Here is a 15,393-nt window from a genome sequence, read left to right as displayed (position 1 = left end):
CGATCCCATGTGTTGTACAGAGAGGAGCAAAGTAAATATCACATTCATGAGACTATTAAGCATCATCATGTCTGAGTGCAGGCAAGGAAAAAAAAATTGGATATGTCAACCAATCAAAAGTAACTGTTAATGGGGTGGCCAGGTAGCACAGCGAGTAAGAGCACCGGCTCCAGTGTCGAGATGACCTGAAGATCGAATCTCGGGCTCAGACACCTAGCACCCACCCAGAAACACCTGGCCGTGTAACCTTGAGCAAGTTACTTAACCCCAATTGCTTAGGGGCAGCCAGGTGGCTCAGCTAGTAAGAGCACCGCTCCAGTGTTGGGACGATCTGGAGATCGAATCCCGGGCTCAGACACTCAGCACCACACCCAGAAATAACTGGCCATGTAACCTTGAGCATGTTACTTAACCCCGATTGCTTTGAAAAAAAAAAAAGTAACCGTTAAGTGTTCACTGTGTGCTAGGTTCTATGCTAAACACAAGGGAAAGAAAGAAAAATCAAAAACAGCCCCTGCCCGCAAGGCACTTGTATTCTAACAGAAGAACAAATTGCAAATGCAAAAATGACGGATATGTATATTCAGTGTCTTTAACTCTTTCCTCTGTATTTGAGAATCTTCTCTCTGAGGCTCCTTCAGACCAAGCTTAGCGAATGAGAGTGAAAAGAGGCATATCATTCCCTCAGAGCTGGCCCACTTGGTAGAGAGACAATGTGTCCCTAAACTGTTTGAGAGAACAGTGTCTGTAGCAAACAAAGCCTTTGAGAAAGAAGGGGATTTCACCTAGTGTACTTAAGAAGGCTCCAACGTGCCAACACCTGAGGCTGAACACGAACTTTTGGGGAAATGGACATTGACTTACATATGGTAATTTGTGACTTCCTTTCTTGGTCTTAGGTGAGAGAATCGCAAAGGCTGCTTGTGCAGTGGGGAGCTCTTTCCAAACAATAACTACGTAAATTCTGGGTAAATAATCCTAAAACACATTCACTGGATTGGCAGTGTAATGAACTCTCAAAGAAGTGAGAAATATTTGGAAAGGATCTGATAAAACATAAAAGGTGTCAAGGTTCACATATCTACATTTCAGTTGGCACTCTCAGTGCTAATTTGCTGAGGGGGATGTTTTAGGTGCACCAGCTTAGAGACCCAGTTTACTCCCAGGATCTTGGCTCCCTTTTACTGCCTGCGGTTTTGAGCTCTGATGTCTGTTATGTCTCTTGTACACTCTTAATCAAGAGGCTACAAAGTATGCTTTCCATCGACAGGAAAAAGTAGAGCCCACAAAAGGCCTTTGCTTTCCAGCAGTTCCTTGGCCAAATGTTTTTCCTTGTCCTCTGGAAGACAGAATCACATTGTACAATTAAAAAAAGAAACCCAAAACACAAAGAAACAACCCCCCGCAAAACACTTAATCTAGGTTTTGATTTCCTGCAGAATGCTTTCCAGATGTGTTCTCCAACAAGCTGTTGGAGAATGAGCTCTGAGGTAATTTTTTTAACAGAGAGAAATCATGCTTTGTGTCACCACCCCAGAAAAAAATACCATTATTCTATTTTTCCCAGGTCCAAGATTAGACACATGTTTTTTTAAGGATTATTTTTATTCCTTACAAAAAGTCAGCAATATTAACAAAGTAATTTATTTTACCCAACTTCAATTAAATTTTTAGTCATACATGAAGCATGTTTCTGTTAGATCTCCATTTAAAATTGTACTGCTATTTGAAGCTGAAGGTTTTAGAATTTCAGAGGTGAATCAGGCTTTTGGTGGGGGAAGGAGAGAAGGGAAGGCCTTAGTAAGAAAGCTTGAGATCATTGGGTAACTGAGTGTAAGGGAAACTTTTTCATCTCCTTTCACAATCCTAGACAGTAGAGGCATGAGAAGAAGAGTGTCCTTTTTAAGAGCTGTGATTCCAGGACTTCCAAAGTTTCATCATAACTCCATCCCCTTGCTTACCTGAGTGGTGTGATGAAAAGAACCCTGAATTATGAGTGAGAGAATCTGAGTCTGAAGCCTGTCTCTTCTGCTTGCTCTCTGTGGCACCTTGGGCAAAGACACCTATCTCCTCTGAACCTCAGTACCCTAATCTATAAAATGAGATTATTTTACTACATGAGGTCTAAGATGCCTTCCGACTCCAGACTCTATGATGCAGTGATTTCAGGGATCCTTTCTATTTCTCTTTGAATCTCACACTCTGCTTTCACATTTCCACTATAAGAAGATGTTGGCCAATCTCATAATGTCTATTGCTTTCAGTATACCATAAAGCCCATCCTTAAGTTGATGATAATCCCCTGTGGAAGCAAAATTATAAGATGTCACTATAGGCACAGCTTCCTCCCCCACAAATGTCTCTTGTGTATCATTTCTTTAGTGGCTTTTTTATATAGAAAGATTTAAACTAATACCAAGATGCAACAGTACCTTTTGATTTTATCTGATTTGCTCCCCCCGCCCTTATAGTTGGTGTTGTCATAGAGATATGATCTGTCCCAAGTTGCATAAGTTAAAGGGGCAAAGAAAGATGGAAAAATAAATATTTCTGTGCAATGAGCTTGCTGCAAAGGTTAGGCTTAACATTAACTGGAGTCATAAATTTCAGAGAAATGATTGGTTTTAGATAAAGTGATCTACTGGGAAAACATTAAGAAAATTGGCCTAACTTAAAATTGAACTAAAATTCAGGTTCCCACAGTATGTAGAGGATGGTATATCTAAGAAGGAAGGAAGGAAGGAAGGAAGAAAGGAAGGAAGGAAGGAACGAAGGAAGGAAGGGAGGAAGGAAGGGAGGGAAGAAGAGAAAGATAAGGAAAGAAGGAAAGAGAAAGGAAGGAAGGGACAAAAGGAGAAAAAGATAAGGGAGGGAAGAATAAAGGAAGAAAAGGAAGGTAGAAAGAAAAATAGAAAAAATGAAGAAAAAGAAATAAAGGAGGAAGAAGAAAGGAAAGAAGGAAAAGGAAGAAAAGAAGAGAGATGAGGAAAGATGAAATAAGGAAGAGAGGGATAGAGGAAGAATGAGGGAGGGAAGGAGAAAGAGAGAGAGACAGAGAGAGAGACCAAAGAAGGAAACAAAGGAGAAAAGGGTTTTTTAAAAAAGGAGCTTGGGCATTTTCCATTGGAAATGTGATGGAGACAAGTAGGCTGTGGTAAAGAAGCCTGCTTTAAGTTTCTGATTCTGCAAGATGTGGCCAGTTCCTAGCCAGTCTCTTCCTGCATATGAAATACTTACCAAAACCTCCAAGAATAGATCTTCTTTGTTGCAAGTCCAAGATGGGAAGCTGTTGGTCATCAGGAAGGCCACCATGAACTGAGTTAAACAATTCATTTCTAGAATCACTTATATCAGTTCTCCATTCCACATTCTATTAAATTAACAGGATGTCTAGTGAAAAGGAGACTGGGCCAGAAGTTAGAGGGCCCCACTCAGGTCCTGGCTGTAGCACTGTTACCTTGGACAAATTATTTAGGCTCACTAAACTTCGGTTTCTTTTTCTGTATAGTAGGAATAATAATACTTTTGCTGTACCTATTTCAGACTAAGGCTGGAGGGAGAACTTTCTGTAAACCTTAAAGTGCTTTATAAATGTGAGCTATTATTATTAATGCTTCCTCATTTTATTAAAAAGTTCTCATTTCACAGACAAAACCTATTATCATTGTTATTAGAAGAAAAGCTTTAAAAATAATTTTGTTGAATAGTAACAGTAGGAGAGCAATTGTGCAATTGATGACTTAAAACAGAATCCCCCAATTATCAGCTTCTTTCTAGATTACTTAGTTACCAAACTTAGAGACTTGGTTAGCATACACTGGAATAAAAATTGCTATCTGCCACTGAGAAGTAGCGTGATGTTGTTGCTATAGTGGGTAGAGAATTGGTCTCTAAGAGAGGAAGCTGTTGTTGTGGTATTGTTGTTGTTGTTGCTGAGTTGTGTTTGACTCTTTGTGACCCCATTTGGGGTTTTCTTGCAAAGATGCTAGAGTGGTTTACCATTTCTTTCTCCAGCTCATTTTATAGATGAGGAAATAGAAGCAAACAAGGTTAAGGGGTTTGCCCAGAGCCATACTGTTGCAGGGATTAGGGGCATTGTGTTATACCCCCACCCCAAGCGATCTTGAAAATCTGCACAAAACTTTTTGGCCCTTCCTTTTTGCCAGAGAAAAATTGAAAACATTTTTCTCTTTTATGGGGTGCTTACAGTACTTTATTGTAAAATTTGGGTTGATATTATGAAATAATTTGAACTCAGGTTTTCCTGACTCTAAGCCCCTCACTGGGCCACCTAACTTCTCCAAAGAAGGAAGACCTCAGTTCAAAGTGCCACTTCTGACATACAGTATGACCTTCACATATCCCTTAACCTCTCCATGCTCCAAGATCCTAAGACTGGGAGTTTCAGAGAAGGTGCCAACATGCTCAAAGGAATTTGCTTGCACAGAGGAAAGAAATCAAATGTCAAGTCCATGTGTGGGAAGAACCTGTGGCCTTGGATTTTTCCAGTTTTGGCTGGACCTGCCAAGAGTTAAATTCTACTGCTGTAGCCTTTGAGGATCCATTGTTATGGTCACATCTTAAAACTGCTTATTTGTAATTAGATCTTTAGGACTAGAAAAGGATCTTCATTAGGACATCTAGTCAAACTCCCTTTTTTTTTACAGAAAAGGAAACTGAGTTAAAAGGAAAAAAGGATGTGTCCTAGGTCACATTGCTTCTTGGTGGCAGAGTCAGGACTATTTGGGAGTTTTAAAGTAGACTAGAGAAGTATATTTTTGTAATTAAGTGTCAAGTTCTTTGTAATTAAGCTTTTAAAATTAACTTGGAGGTTTACAAATACATGTCAAGAACAACCAAAGGGTTAATTAAATTATATTCTTCACACCAAGATATTGTTCTCTAGAGCCAAAGAATTTTCAGAAGACTGAGATGCCCACCCAGAAGACCATGAAGAATACCAGTATTACTTAGACTATGAAAATATAAATGTGTGTATGTATATATGCGTATATGTATATACATATACATATGTACACATCACATATATGTATCTATGTATATGCATGTGTGTAGATGTATACACATGTGTGTTTCTTTCCCCCAAGGGACACACAATATCCTCTATATTATCTTTTCTTCTTACATTTTTTTTGGCAGAATGATAAATTTAAGCATTAAGTGATTTACACAGAAATACTTGTTAGTTTCAGGACCTGGATTTGAAACAAGATCTCACGTATCCTATTATAGGGCTTCCCCCCCCCCCAACTGTAAGGCTGTTTCCAAGCTGTGATTTGTCCTGGATAAACATTTGAAGGATTATCATAATCTAGGATGAGCTAAGCTGGGAATTGCTGGTGTCTTTTTACCTGTTTAAGTCATACATTATTTTCATAACACTGTTATAGAACATGTGGGAAAATTATCCCCCCCCCTCCACTGTTGAAAGACCATCTGCTGTTTGAGGCGACTTTCCTAGAATTTGTCAATAAAATCATTTTTCTATTTCCAGATAGCAGCATATTTATTTTAACAAGATTTTCCTGAGAAGCCACTTTTTACCCCCTTAGCATATTTTCCCAGGCTAATGTAGGATTTGCTTGGTGTTTTTCTTGTCTGTTAGAGTGGGAGTATTTTCTTTCAGGAAGGGAGATGTCAGTGTTAGAGACTATTCATTTCTTTTCCAATTTCACAGAGAAAAAAATCAAGTTCATCACTTCAGGGTTCATCGTGATGCCACACATGTCACACACACACACACACACAGAGTTTTATTCACAGGATTATACATTTAGGCCTGGATGGCATCTTAGAAATCACTTCTCAGGAAAATCTTATTAAAATAAATATGTTGCTATCTAGCAATAGCAGACAAAGAAATGGAGGCCCTCAGAAATATTAAATAACTTTCCAGAGTCATACCACCAGCATTAAGTGATTGAGTCAAGATTTGAACCCTGGTCTCCTGATTACAAATACGGTGCTGTTTCCATGGTACCCAAATTCATTTTTAAAACTTTGAGTGGATTCTCACTGCTGGGTGTACTATAGCTATTCCCAAGAAAGAGAATAGGGACATGCTTAAAAAAAGTAGGGGGTATGGTAAACTAAGTTCCATTTCATTGAGGGAATGTGTCAGGAGTAGAGAATTCTACACATCCATTCATCAAGCAAATACTCATCAGATTCCTTCTCTGTACATTGTTCTATTTTAGTCACTAGGGAACATAAGAAAAGAAATACTATGAAGTCATTACATTTATAAGAACTTAGTGTATGTGTTTATATACAAATATCTATATATATTCTCATATATACATATATACTTTCATATATGTATATCTATGCAAACATGCCCATAGATACATGTATATATAAAACAGATAGAAATATGCTAAGAATTATGAAGTTACAACCTTTTTAAGAGTTTAGAGTATGAACAAGCATGTGTGTTTATACATATACACACATTCTCTTTCATGTAAATATATGTGCATATACACATATATAAACACACCTGTGTATATATAATGCAAGTAGAAATACACTAAGAAACATGAAGTCACAACCCTTATAAGAGTTTAGTAGTCTATGTGCATGTACATGTGCTTATACATAACACATATTTTCTTTAATATAGATGTGTGTGTATATATATAAAAGCACATTCATATATATGTATATATAATACAGGAAGAAATATGATAACTATAAAGTCATAATAGAGTAAGTCCTTCTTTGTGGATAGTAAAGGTGGTGAGCTGCTTTAAAGCATTCTGAAGGTATGAAGAATATCTCTTTAGCTACAAAAGAAAATAGGAAAAGTTTCTCTGAAGCAGGACAGGATACATACAGAATTGTGATTTTTGTTTGTTTATTTGTTTTTCTCCCTCTGCATTCTTTTCACCAGTCTGAGGGGATATTTTCTCTATTCCACCTTAACTCAAAGGGAATATAGGGACAGTTTTGCCCCAGTGGCCTGAACTGCCCTCTCAGGAGCTCTTGAATCTCTCATTGCCCACTTGATGGCCATTATCAGCGGTAGTGATAATTTCTTTGGAGTGTGCCATTCAGACTTCCCCTTGTCCCTTTAAATGGCTAGCCTGTCTCAAGGAATAAGAAAGATTGGTAGGCATGACAGTGCTCTGACAACATGAAGCCCTGTATCATCAATGCTCTGAGTTATCAGTAGTATCTGAAAAGGTTTTCCCAAATGTGGGCAATGTGCTTATGGTCCCTCCGACCATTCTTGGGCCATTACTTCCTTTTCTTTATTGAGAGCAGGGTCTCTTGAGTTGTGCTCTGAACAGAATATTCAGTTTCATCTCCCAAATGAGAGAAGGAGCCGTACTTGCTGTCACAGACTCTGACTCAATTAGCCTTTCATTCCAGAGACCTATTGGGAGTCAATCCTGAAGTTGTTAAGCAAAATGGGCCTGGTGGCATTAGCTCAGATGCTGAAGGACAGTAATCTCCGTCCCCATTTGGTACAGTTTAATAGTCTGCTCAAGAGAGTAGGCTAAAGCAAGCTAGCATGGAAACAGAGAGTGACCTTTTTTTGTCTCCAGAGGTAAGAAAGGGAGATTGGCGCTGCTGGGGCAGGAAGGATACTTTGGGGCCAGGCTGTACAATGCAACTTGAACCCCAGCTGCCTGAACTATATTTGGCCTCTGGAAAGTTAGACGTACAATACCACCACATCATTAACTTTCATGACCACAGAAATTCTCCTGAAATTAACGCAAAAATCAAGCTGGATACGATTGGAACCAGTTGAGTAAGCCTGAACCTTCTTTAGGGATTTCCCATGAAAAATAAATCCTTTAAACAGGCTTTACATTAAAGTGGCTAAGTTTTATGTCCTCCAGTGTGTTCAATTACAGTGGAATGCCCCCCTCCCCAAGAAAAAAAAAAAGGAAGAAAGGAGAAAGAAAAAAAGAAAGGAAGGACAGACACACCAGGAAGGCAGAGTCTTTCAGAGAGCTCAAAATGCACATGAGCTAAACCTCATCTCAATATTACTGACTTCTGTGGCTCCTGTTCAGGAATTTTTTGCAATGTCATTTAGCTTCCTAGCATTACCATTATCAGAAAGCATTATTAAGTACATCTCAGTGTCCCACTGTGTTCAGTGCTATACAAAGAGAATTAAACAAACACAGACTTTATCTGGGTCAGAGGTGGGGAGAGATGTTAAGAGTCTGAAGAGAAAATACTGACAAATAGGGTGTATATAGATAGTATAAAAACAAAGGATAAATGCAAATAGCTGGGATAGAAGGGAATCACATAGTTTTTAGTCATTTGCTCAAGGAAATAACCAACTGCACATGTGTACCATGTGGCACTCTAATGGGCTGTGAATTTCAATTTACATAATTACAAATTTTCATCTCTGTTAAAGTGGCCATAATGTTTTCTTTTCTGAGCTTGGATGGGCCCTTTAAAAAATCCAAGCTAAAAAGGGACTGAGACTTTTAGTTCAGAGTCTGGGCAGCCCTTGTGCTGTCTAGATTTAGTATTCCTTTCCCTTAGGGGCCCTGAAGACTATCTTAATCCCATCAGAGCTCCTGTGGGGCCCCTCTGTCTATTCCTGACCTTTTAGTGGAGAAAAGAAAAATAAAAGTTATTCTCATAGACTACTATGGAAGACAGGGAAAGCAACATTGGACAGTTGCCTAACAAATGGTGATCCAAAGGTATCAGTTGCCCTGGAAAACATTCTGTGATGTCTCATAAGTGATTCAAATTCGGTTCAAATGAGCCCGTGTGTGTACAAGTGCTTTGCAAACCCTTAAGGTGTTTTATAAATATCAGTCATCATTATTGTATCTCGGCCCTCCTGAATTCATACCTGAAACACGCATACACAGGCTCTTTACTCAAGAAAGGTACATGACCATACCTTCTCCAGTAACTTGTCCCCTGTTATAGGTTTTATTGTCTCATTTTATATGCAACATCAGCACAACTAAAGGAAATTTATTTTGAGTATTCTTCAGGACACTCACTGGTAACCTGCATTTCACTTGGGCAGAAGTGTCTAAATGAGACTGCTTGGCCTGTTGTATCTAAATGTGAGATGCTTCTGTTCTGAGTTTGACAGACTTTTTAAAACTGGCCCCACTTTAATGGATGATCCTAACCTTCATAATACACCCATAAAGAGAAAGCAGCTAGGTTTCACAGTGGTTAGAACTCTAAGCTGGGAGTCAGGAAAACCTGAGTTCAAATCTAGCTTCTAGATACTATCCGTGTGACCTGGGCAAGTCACTTTATCTCTTTCTGCCTCAGTTTCCTCATCTCTAAAATGGGGACAATAGTAACACCTACCTCCCAGAATTATTGTAAGAATCAAATAAGATAATGATTATAGAAAGACTTTAGCACAGTTTCTGGCATGTAGTAAGTGATATATAAATGTTAGCTATTATTTACCGTGGGTTGCAGCTTTTTTTTTTTCCCTAATCATGGCTTCTTCTTAGCTCCTAAAATGAAACAGCATTTTGTGTCACTTGTTTAAAATAACTTGCCATTCTCTTAGGCTAGTGGGCGAGGGGCTATTTGCAAGACAGATTCAGGTCCTTTTGAGACTGGTAGGAATTATAGAAGCATATGGGCTGTGGGCTCTAGGATCATCTTTAAGATGCCAGGAAGACATGTTTTTGTGTTAAGTAAATATTTTTCCAGTGTCTGCCTTAAGTGTGTGAAGAGAGCATATTTCTTGAAAGATGTAAATAAGCAATGTCAGGAAATAAATATTGAACAGAAACTTCAAAGCACCAAGATTTCTCTTGTTATAGGCCTTAGGGGCACCACTGTAAGCAAGCAGAGACAGAGACAGAGGGAAGGTTTTTTGTTGTTGTTGGTTGTTGTTTGGAGGGTGTTAATGGTTTAATGTTTCACATGTTATATGTTTATATAAAAAGGGATATTGACAAAGAAAATGATGCAAAAGTTGTCTGCCTAGAAGCTTAGGATTTTTAAAAACTCACATCTTCCCCCCTCCCAACCCCACCCGTTTTTACCACATTGCAGATCTCGCCTTGCGGATTTTTTCACAAACTGCCAGCCTGAATCACGGTCTGTTAGCAGCTGTCTAAAGGAAAACTATGCTGACTGCCTTCTTGCCTACTCTGGGCTTATTGGTAAGATCTGAAGGGGATTGGGGGGAACAGGGAGAAAGAAATGCTGTCTGGTTTACAAATGCCCACAAACTCTTAACTACCTGACTATCTGTAAAATTGTTCAAACATTTTGTGCTATGTTTTGACTTATAAGCCCTTTAGGAATACTCTGTAAAGAAAAAGTTAATAGATGGAAAAGGACAAAGACTGAAAGTGAGGATCATTAAGGGAAGGAAAAGGACAAGGGAGTAACTGAGAAGAAGCATACTATTGAGAAAGCTGAGTTATTGAAAAATCAACAGTGTAGAACAACAGAAGAGAGAAAACTGAGGTTTTGGATGGAGAATCAAGTCAAAGTTCATTGAGAGTCTTGGCAGAATGGCAGCTTGGATGTAATTTGATCCTGGAAAATATTATTTCTCCGCAAATCACTCTTTGGAAAGAATAATCCTTAATGTGGTATCCATCAATGAGTTAATCCGGCTAACTCAACCCTCAGTGTTATCATGGTGGACACAAGCATCCTGGAAAATTGCCTCCTTTCCTTCCAAAACCCAAGGCATTAGAAGAGCGTTCTTGTAAAGATCTAGTGGGAGGTGAGATTAAAAATGACTGACTGTTTGGGAAGAAACCAGAAGGGCGGAAATCCTGGGTGTAAAATGTAGGTAGGCAGGTTTCCAGAAGGGGAGGGAGTCATGTGCGGCACACACAGGTGTAATATATGGCAGGAGGCTGTGTGGGTTTCCGTTACATTGTGATTGTCATATTCTAAAACACAGTGAAGGGGACTGAGAGATGAGGGAAATCACAGCTGTCAGTAGTGTAATAGCTGTGTCACCACATATGTTTCTAACAGGTGTCAATGTGGAGGCTGAACAAGTCTCCAAACAGGTAAACACCCCACCAAGAACAAAGGTACAAGACAGCACCGTAACCAGAAGGGAGGTTCTCTCCAAAAGCCATTGAGGAGATCCAAAAAGTATTGAAACTAACTCAGAAATATTCCCAGTGTTTAGTCACACTCATTACTGCAACGCTAAAATCACTTTTCTTAAAAAGGATGTTTTGTCAGACAAATCTTCAATGAGCATTTTTATTTTCAGTGACATTTCCAGTTAGCATATTCTTCTTAGGAGATGTTCTGAATTTGCATTCACTTCTTCTTCCCAACAAATGATTTAATCCATTATACCAGGGATTTTTAAAACCCATATTGTTTTAACTTCTAGTTTTTAGCAATATTTTTCTTTGCTTCATATATGCCAGAATTGGGTGCTATATTTTAAGAATTGGCAAGCTTGAATATCTCCAAAGGAAGACATCAAAGATTCTAAGAAGAGACATCTTGTCAGACACAAATCAATTTAAGTATCTTGGAGGATGTTTCACGTGGAAGCCAGAAGACCAGGGCCAAGGGGACATGATAGCTGTTCTCCCAAATTTGAAGGGCCATGCTGTGGAGGAAGGATTGGTAGTCTTCTGCTTGACTCCAGGGGTTGCAACTAGAACAGTAGATAGAAGATGTCAAGAGACAGATTTCTGCTGTGTACAATGACAAAATTCCCAACAATTAGAGTGATCTGAAAATGGAATATGCTACCTATGGAGCCTGTAGTACCCCATACTAGAAGTCTTCAAGTGGATACTGAATGATGTTGGCAGAAATACTATAGAAAGCATTCTTGTTCATTAGACTAGGCTTGATGACCTGGAGGAGTTGGGAGGGTGGTCCCTTCAAACTCTGAAATAATGTGATTTGTAATTATTAATATTATTTATGTGTCAGCATTTTTAAATGGTAGAAATTTGGATTTGTATTCTAATTAGCATTCAGGAGACTGCTGGGAATCAAAAGTAGCCACGGTAATTCATAAGACCTCCATAAATTGGAAAAATACGACCACTCCCCCCTTTCAGAATTTTTGCCATATTCTCCTGACATCATTTTGAACTGAGTATCTCATGAGCACTGAGGTATTATTGCCAGAGTGTTGTGCTGTATGATGGTGACTGAGTCATGGATTTTGTGAGGCCATTCCCTGACTTGGGGACTTGGCATGTCTTTAATTCTTAAATACTTGGAAATCAAGGTAACAGTGAGTGTATGACAACAAACACCAGTGTGAAACTCAGCATGCTTTGTACCTCTCCTTCAGTACGGATTTCTTAGGTTGTTTAATTATAAACTCCTTCAGAGCAGGGACCATGGCCTTTTTATATGTATATGAAGTAGTTGGCATAGATTCATGCACCCCTGGATGTCTAATAAGTAACTCCTTGCCTAACTTACTGATTTTCTCATTCTGTGTTTGGAGTACATAGTCCTTTAAAACCCATGGAGAACTTCTGTAAACAGGAGTGGGAAGCTTGGTATATGCACACTAGAGGCCACAACTCTCATTAATGCCAATATTCCCTGACATGGAATGGAGAGCCTTATCTAGAAACATTTCTTGTAGCAATGATCCTCAAAGTTTTTATATACATGGGTCACTTTGGTGGAACAGAATAACCAACCAGGCTGTTAATACTTCCCTTGGGAGGGAGGGAGGGAGGTAAGTAAGGAAGGAAGAAGGAAGGAAGGAAGGAAGGAAGGAAGGAAGGAAGGAAGGAAGGAAGGAAGGAAGGAAAAGAAAACTTTAACAAGATCATCGGGGAAATTGGTAGTGTCTGAGATGAGCCACTTATGAGATTATAACTAGTTTTTATGAAAGTAAATAATTAAAAGAATACAAATTACTTCAAAAAAGAGCTATGACAAAATATCACCCTCCCATTATTTTTTGTGTTATTATAGATTTATTTGGACTGCACAGATATTTAGCATTCCAAATAATGTCAGGTTTTTTTTTCAAATATATTGAATAATTTTTTTCTGAAATTTTTCTTTTCCTTTTTTAATTCTTGTTTTGACTCTTTGGGAGAGTGCAGTACAGGGGGAAAGCGATACATAAACAAAATATATCAATAAAATCTATTTTAAAAATAAAATAAATAAATTATTAATTTATGCCCATTTAGACATTGTCAAAGATAAGACTGTAAGAGGACCATGAGAAAGATCTTATAGGGTCAATAGGGCCTCAGAACCACTGTTCTAGAGAATTACTTTCATGTACTTTATAATAGAAAGCAACCATACACTTGAATGTCTCATGAGCTTGGATCCTAAAGGCAAAAATTTAGGTCATGTATATGTGATGTGACACTGGTGGCCTTCCAAGCTTGCTAATGTCATTTAATAATCCCCATGTGCTTTTGAGGGAACAAAATCACAGTTCTCTGAAATATCAGGTTTTAGAAAATTTCTGCAGTCTATTTGGGCAGGTTGAATTTTTGTTGTTGTTGTTGTTGTTGGGTTGTTTGGGGTTTTTTTGTTTGCTTTGTTTTTGTTTTTGGTTCGGGGTGGCCAGGTAGCACAGTGAGTAAGAGCACCGGCTCCAGTGTTGAGAAGACCTAGAGATTGAATCCTGGGCTCAGACACTTAGCACCCACCCAGAAACACCTGGCCTTGTAACCTTGAGCAAGTTACTTAACCCCGATTGCTTTGAAAAAAAAAAAAAGAGAGAAAGCTAAGGTTCATGCATTTTCAACCAATTCTGTGCTCCAAAATAGTTCATTATATTTGTGAAGAGAAACAAAGCTGCTTGTGGAATTCCAATTTAATTTTTAAAGCAAGTGTATACATTTTTATAAAAATACACTATTTACTATAATTTCCTATTCAGCTAACACAGGTATAATTCCCTACCATCCAGCCAGTCATTGACCACATGAACAGCATATTTCTTTTGATGTGATCCAAAGGTTGATTAAATGTGACTGAGCACTTGACATGTTCTGGTCTGTCCTTCAGGCACAGTGATGACACCTAACTACATAGATTCTAACAGCCTCAGTGTGGCTCCATGGTGTGACTGTAACAACAGTGGTAATGACTTAGAAGAATGCCTGAGATTTTTGAATTTCTTCAAGGACAACATGTGTCTCAGTGAGTAATTCATGGTTTATCTAAGAAGCTGTGTTGTGCTTGTTTCCCAGTGACTTTCTCTTTTTCCCCTCATTTCATTTATATATTTGGTCACATTGGGTAATATGAAGCTCATTGGAGCTTTAGAACCTCGACCCAAGGAACTGCTTGTCGCTGAGTCTTTGAATCTGAAAATTTAAGGCAGACAGTTCAGATATCTGAAGCCCTTAATGTGCATATCTTCAGTGGGACACAAAAGGAGGAAAATAGGAGAATTGATACACTAGGGATCTTAAAAACCTGAGTGGAATTTACAGTATGAGAAACTCAGAGTAAATTGGGGATAAATCACAAAGGATTTTGATGAAAGAAGACAAAATGTTAACATTAAGACTTCTTCAGATGGTCAGGTTTTGACTCTGGAGATGGGTCATCAATATTTCTTTACTAGAATGAGCTTTACAGTGAGCAAGGTCCTTGTCAGATGACTTGTATTATTACTTCAGCCATATTCACATGGTACCATTTTCCATTCTCCTCTTGCTCATTTGGGTAAGGTAAATTAGTTAATAGGTTCTTGGCCTCTGCCGCTAGTAAACAGCAGAAACTAGTCAAACCCAGACTGACTGCAATGTTAGTCTTCTTTCTCTCATCACCCAAGATTTTCTGTTTCACTCCTAGTCATATGTTAGAAAAGATTGAGACTGCTTCAATATCAATATACACTCCAAATGAGGTAAATGATAGTAAGGAAAGTTCTCTGTTCATCCCTTAGGTCTGAAGAACTAAAGTATTTGTTTTTACAGCAGCCCTCGATGTCTGTATGAATTCTGGAGAAAATAGGATGGGATTAGATGCTAGTAATCAAGACAGAATCCCTCTTCTTATATAAGATTCCTTAATGCCAGCCTCCCTCCTCTTTGTACAGTGGGCATATGAGTATTTCTTTGGGATAATCACTAGGCTCAGAAGACAGAGGTTCAAGCCCTACTGTTCTATTTTCTTAGTTAACTGGAAGGAAAATCTGACCCTTATTTTCATAATTTGTAAAATGAGGATTAAATTTAGAACTCATCCAGTTCCTAGGAAAGAGAAATGCCTAAATCCATAGAACTGGTAACAATTAGGATTAGAATCTACCTCCTGTGACTCAAAATCCAGCACCTTTTTCACTGTTAAACTGTTATACCTCATAGAATTGTGAGGAAAATTATTTTTGAATTGCAAAGGGTGGTTTAATTTGTGCTGTTACTAAGTAGAAACTAATCTTTACTCGTAAAACTTGTAATCCAA

The 15,393-nt window shown here is 38.4% G+C and overlaps 1 protein-coding gene across 3 annotated transcripts in view; it reads left to right on the top strand.

Annotated features, from left to right (window-relative positions):
- GFRA1 (GDNF family receptor alpha 1) overlaps positions 1–15,393 on the top strand; it is a 306,417-nt gene that overhangs the window by 233,937 nt on the left and 57,087 nt on the right. For all 3 annotated transcript variants that reach the window (XM_069099036.1, XM_069099034.1, XM_069099035.1), the window contains 2 exons: positions 10,042–10,151; positions 13,987–14,121. In XM_069099036.1, coding sequence (XP_068955137.1) covers positions 10,042–10,151; positions 13,987–14,121 — 245 coding nt within the window. The remainder of the gene's footprint in view (positions 1–10,041; positions 10,152–13,986; positions 14,122–15,393) is intronic.

Source organism: Petaurus breviceps, unplaced genomic scaffold (assembly GCF_028583685.1).
Source record: "Petaurus breviceps papuanus isolate PSGF00001 unplaced genomic scaffold, PetGlider_PUasm1.0 37, whole genome shotgun sequence".
NCBI lineage: Eukaryota > Metazoa > Chordata > Mammalia > Diprotodontia > Petauridae > Petaurus > Petaurus breviceps.
The sequence above is the reverse complement of the archived record's forward strand: the minus strand, read 5'-3'. Positions and strand labels throughout refer to the sequence as shown.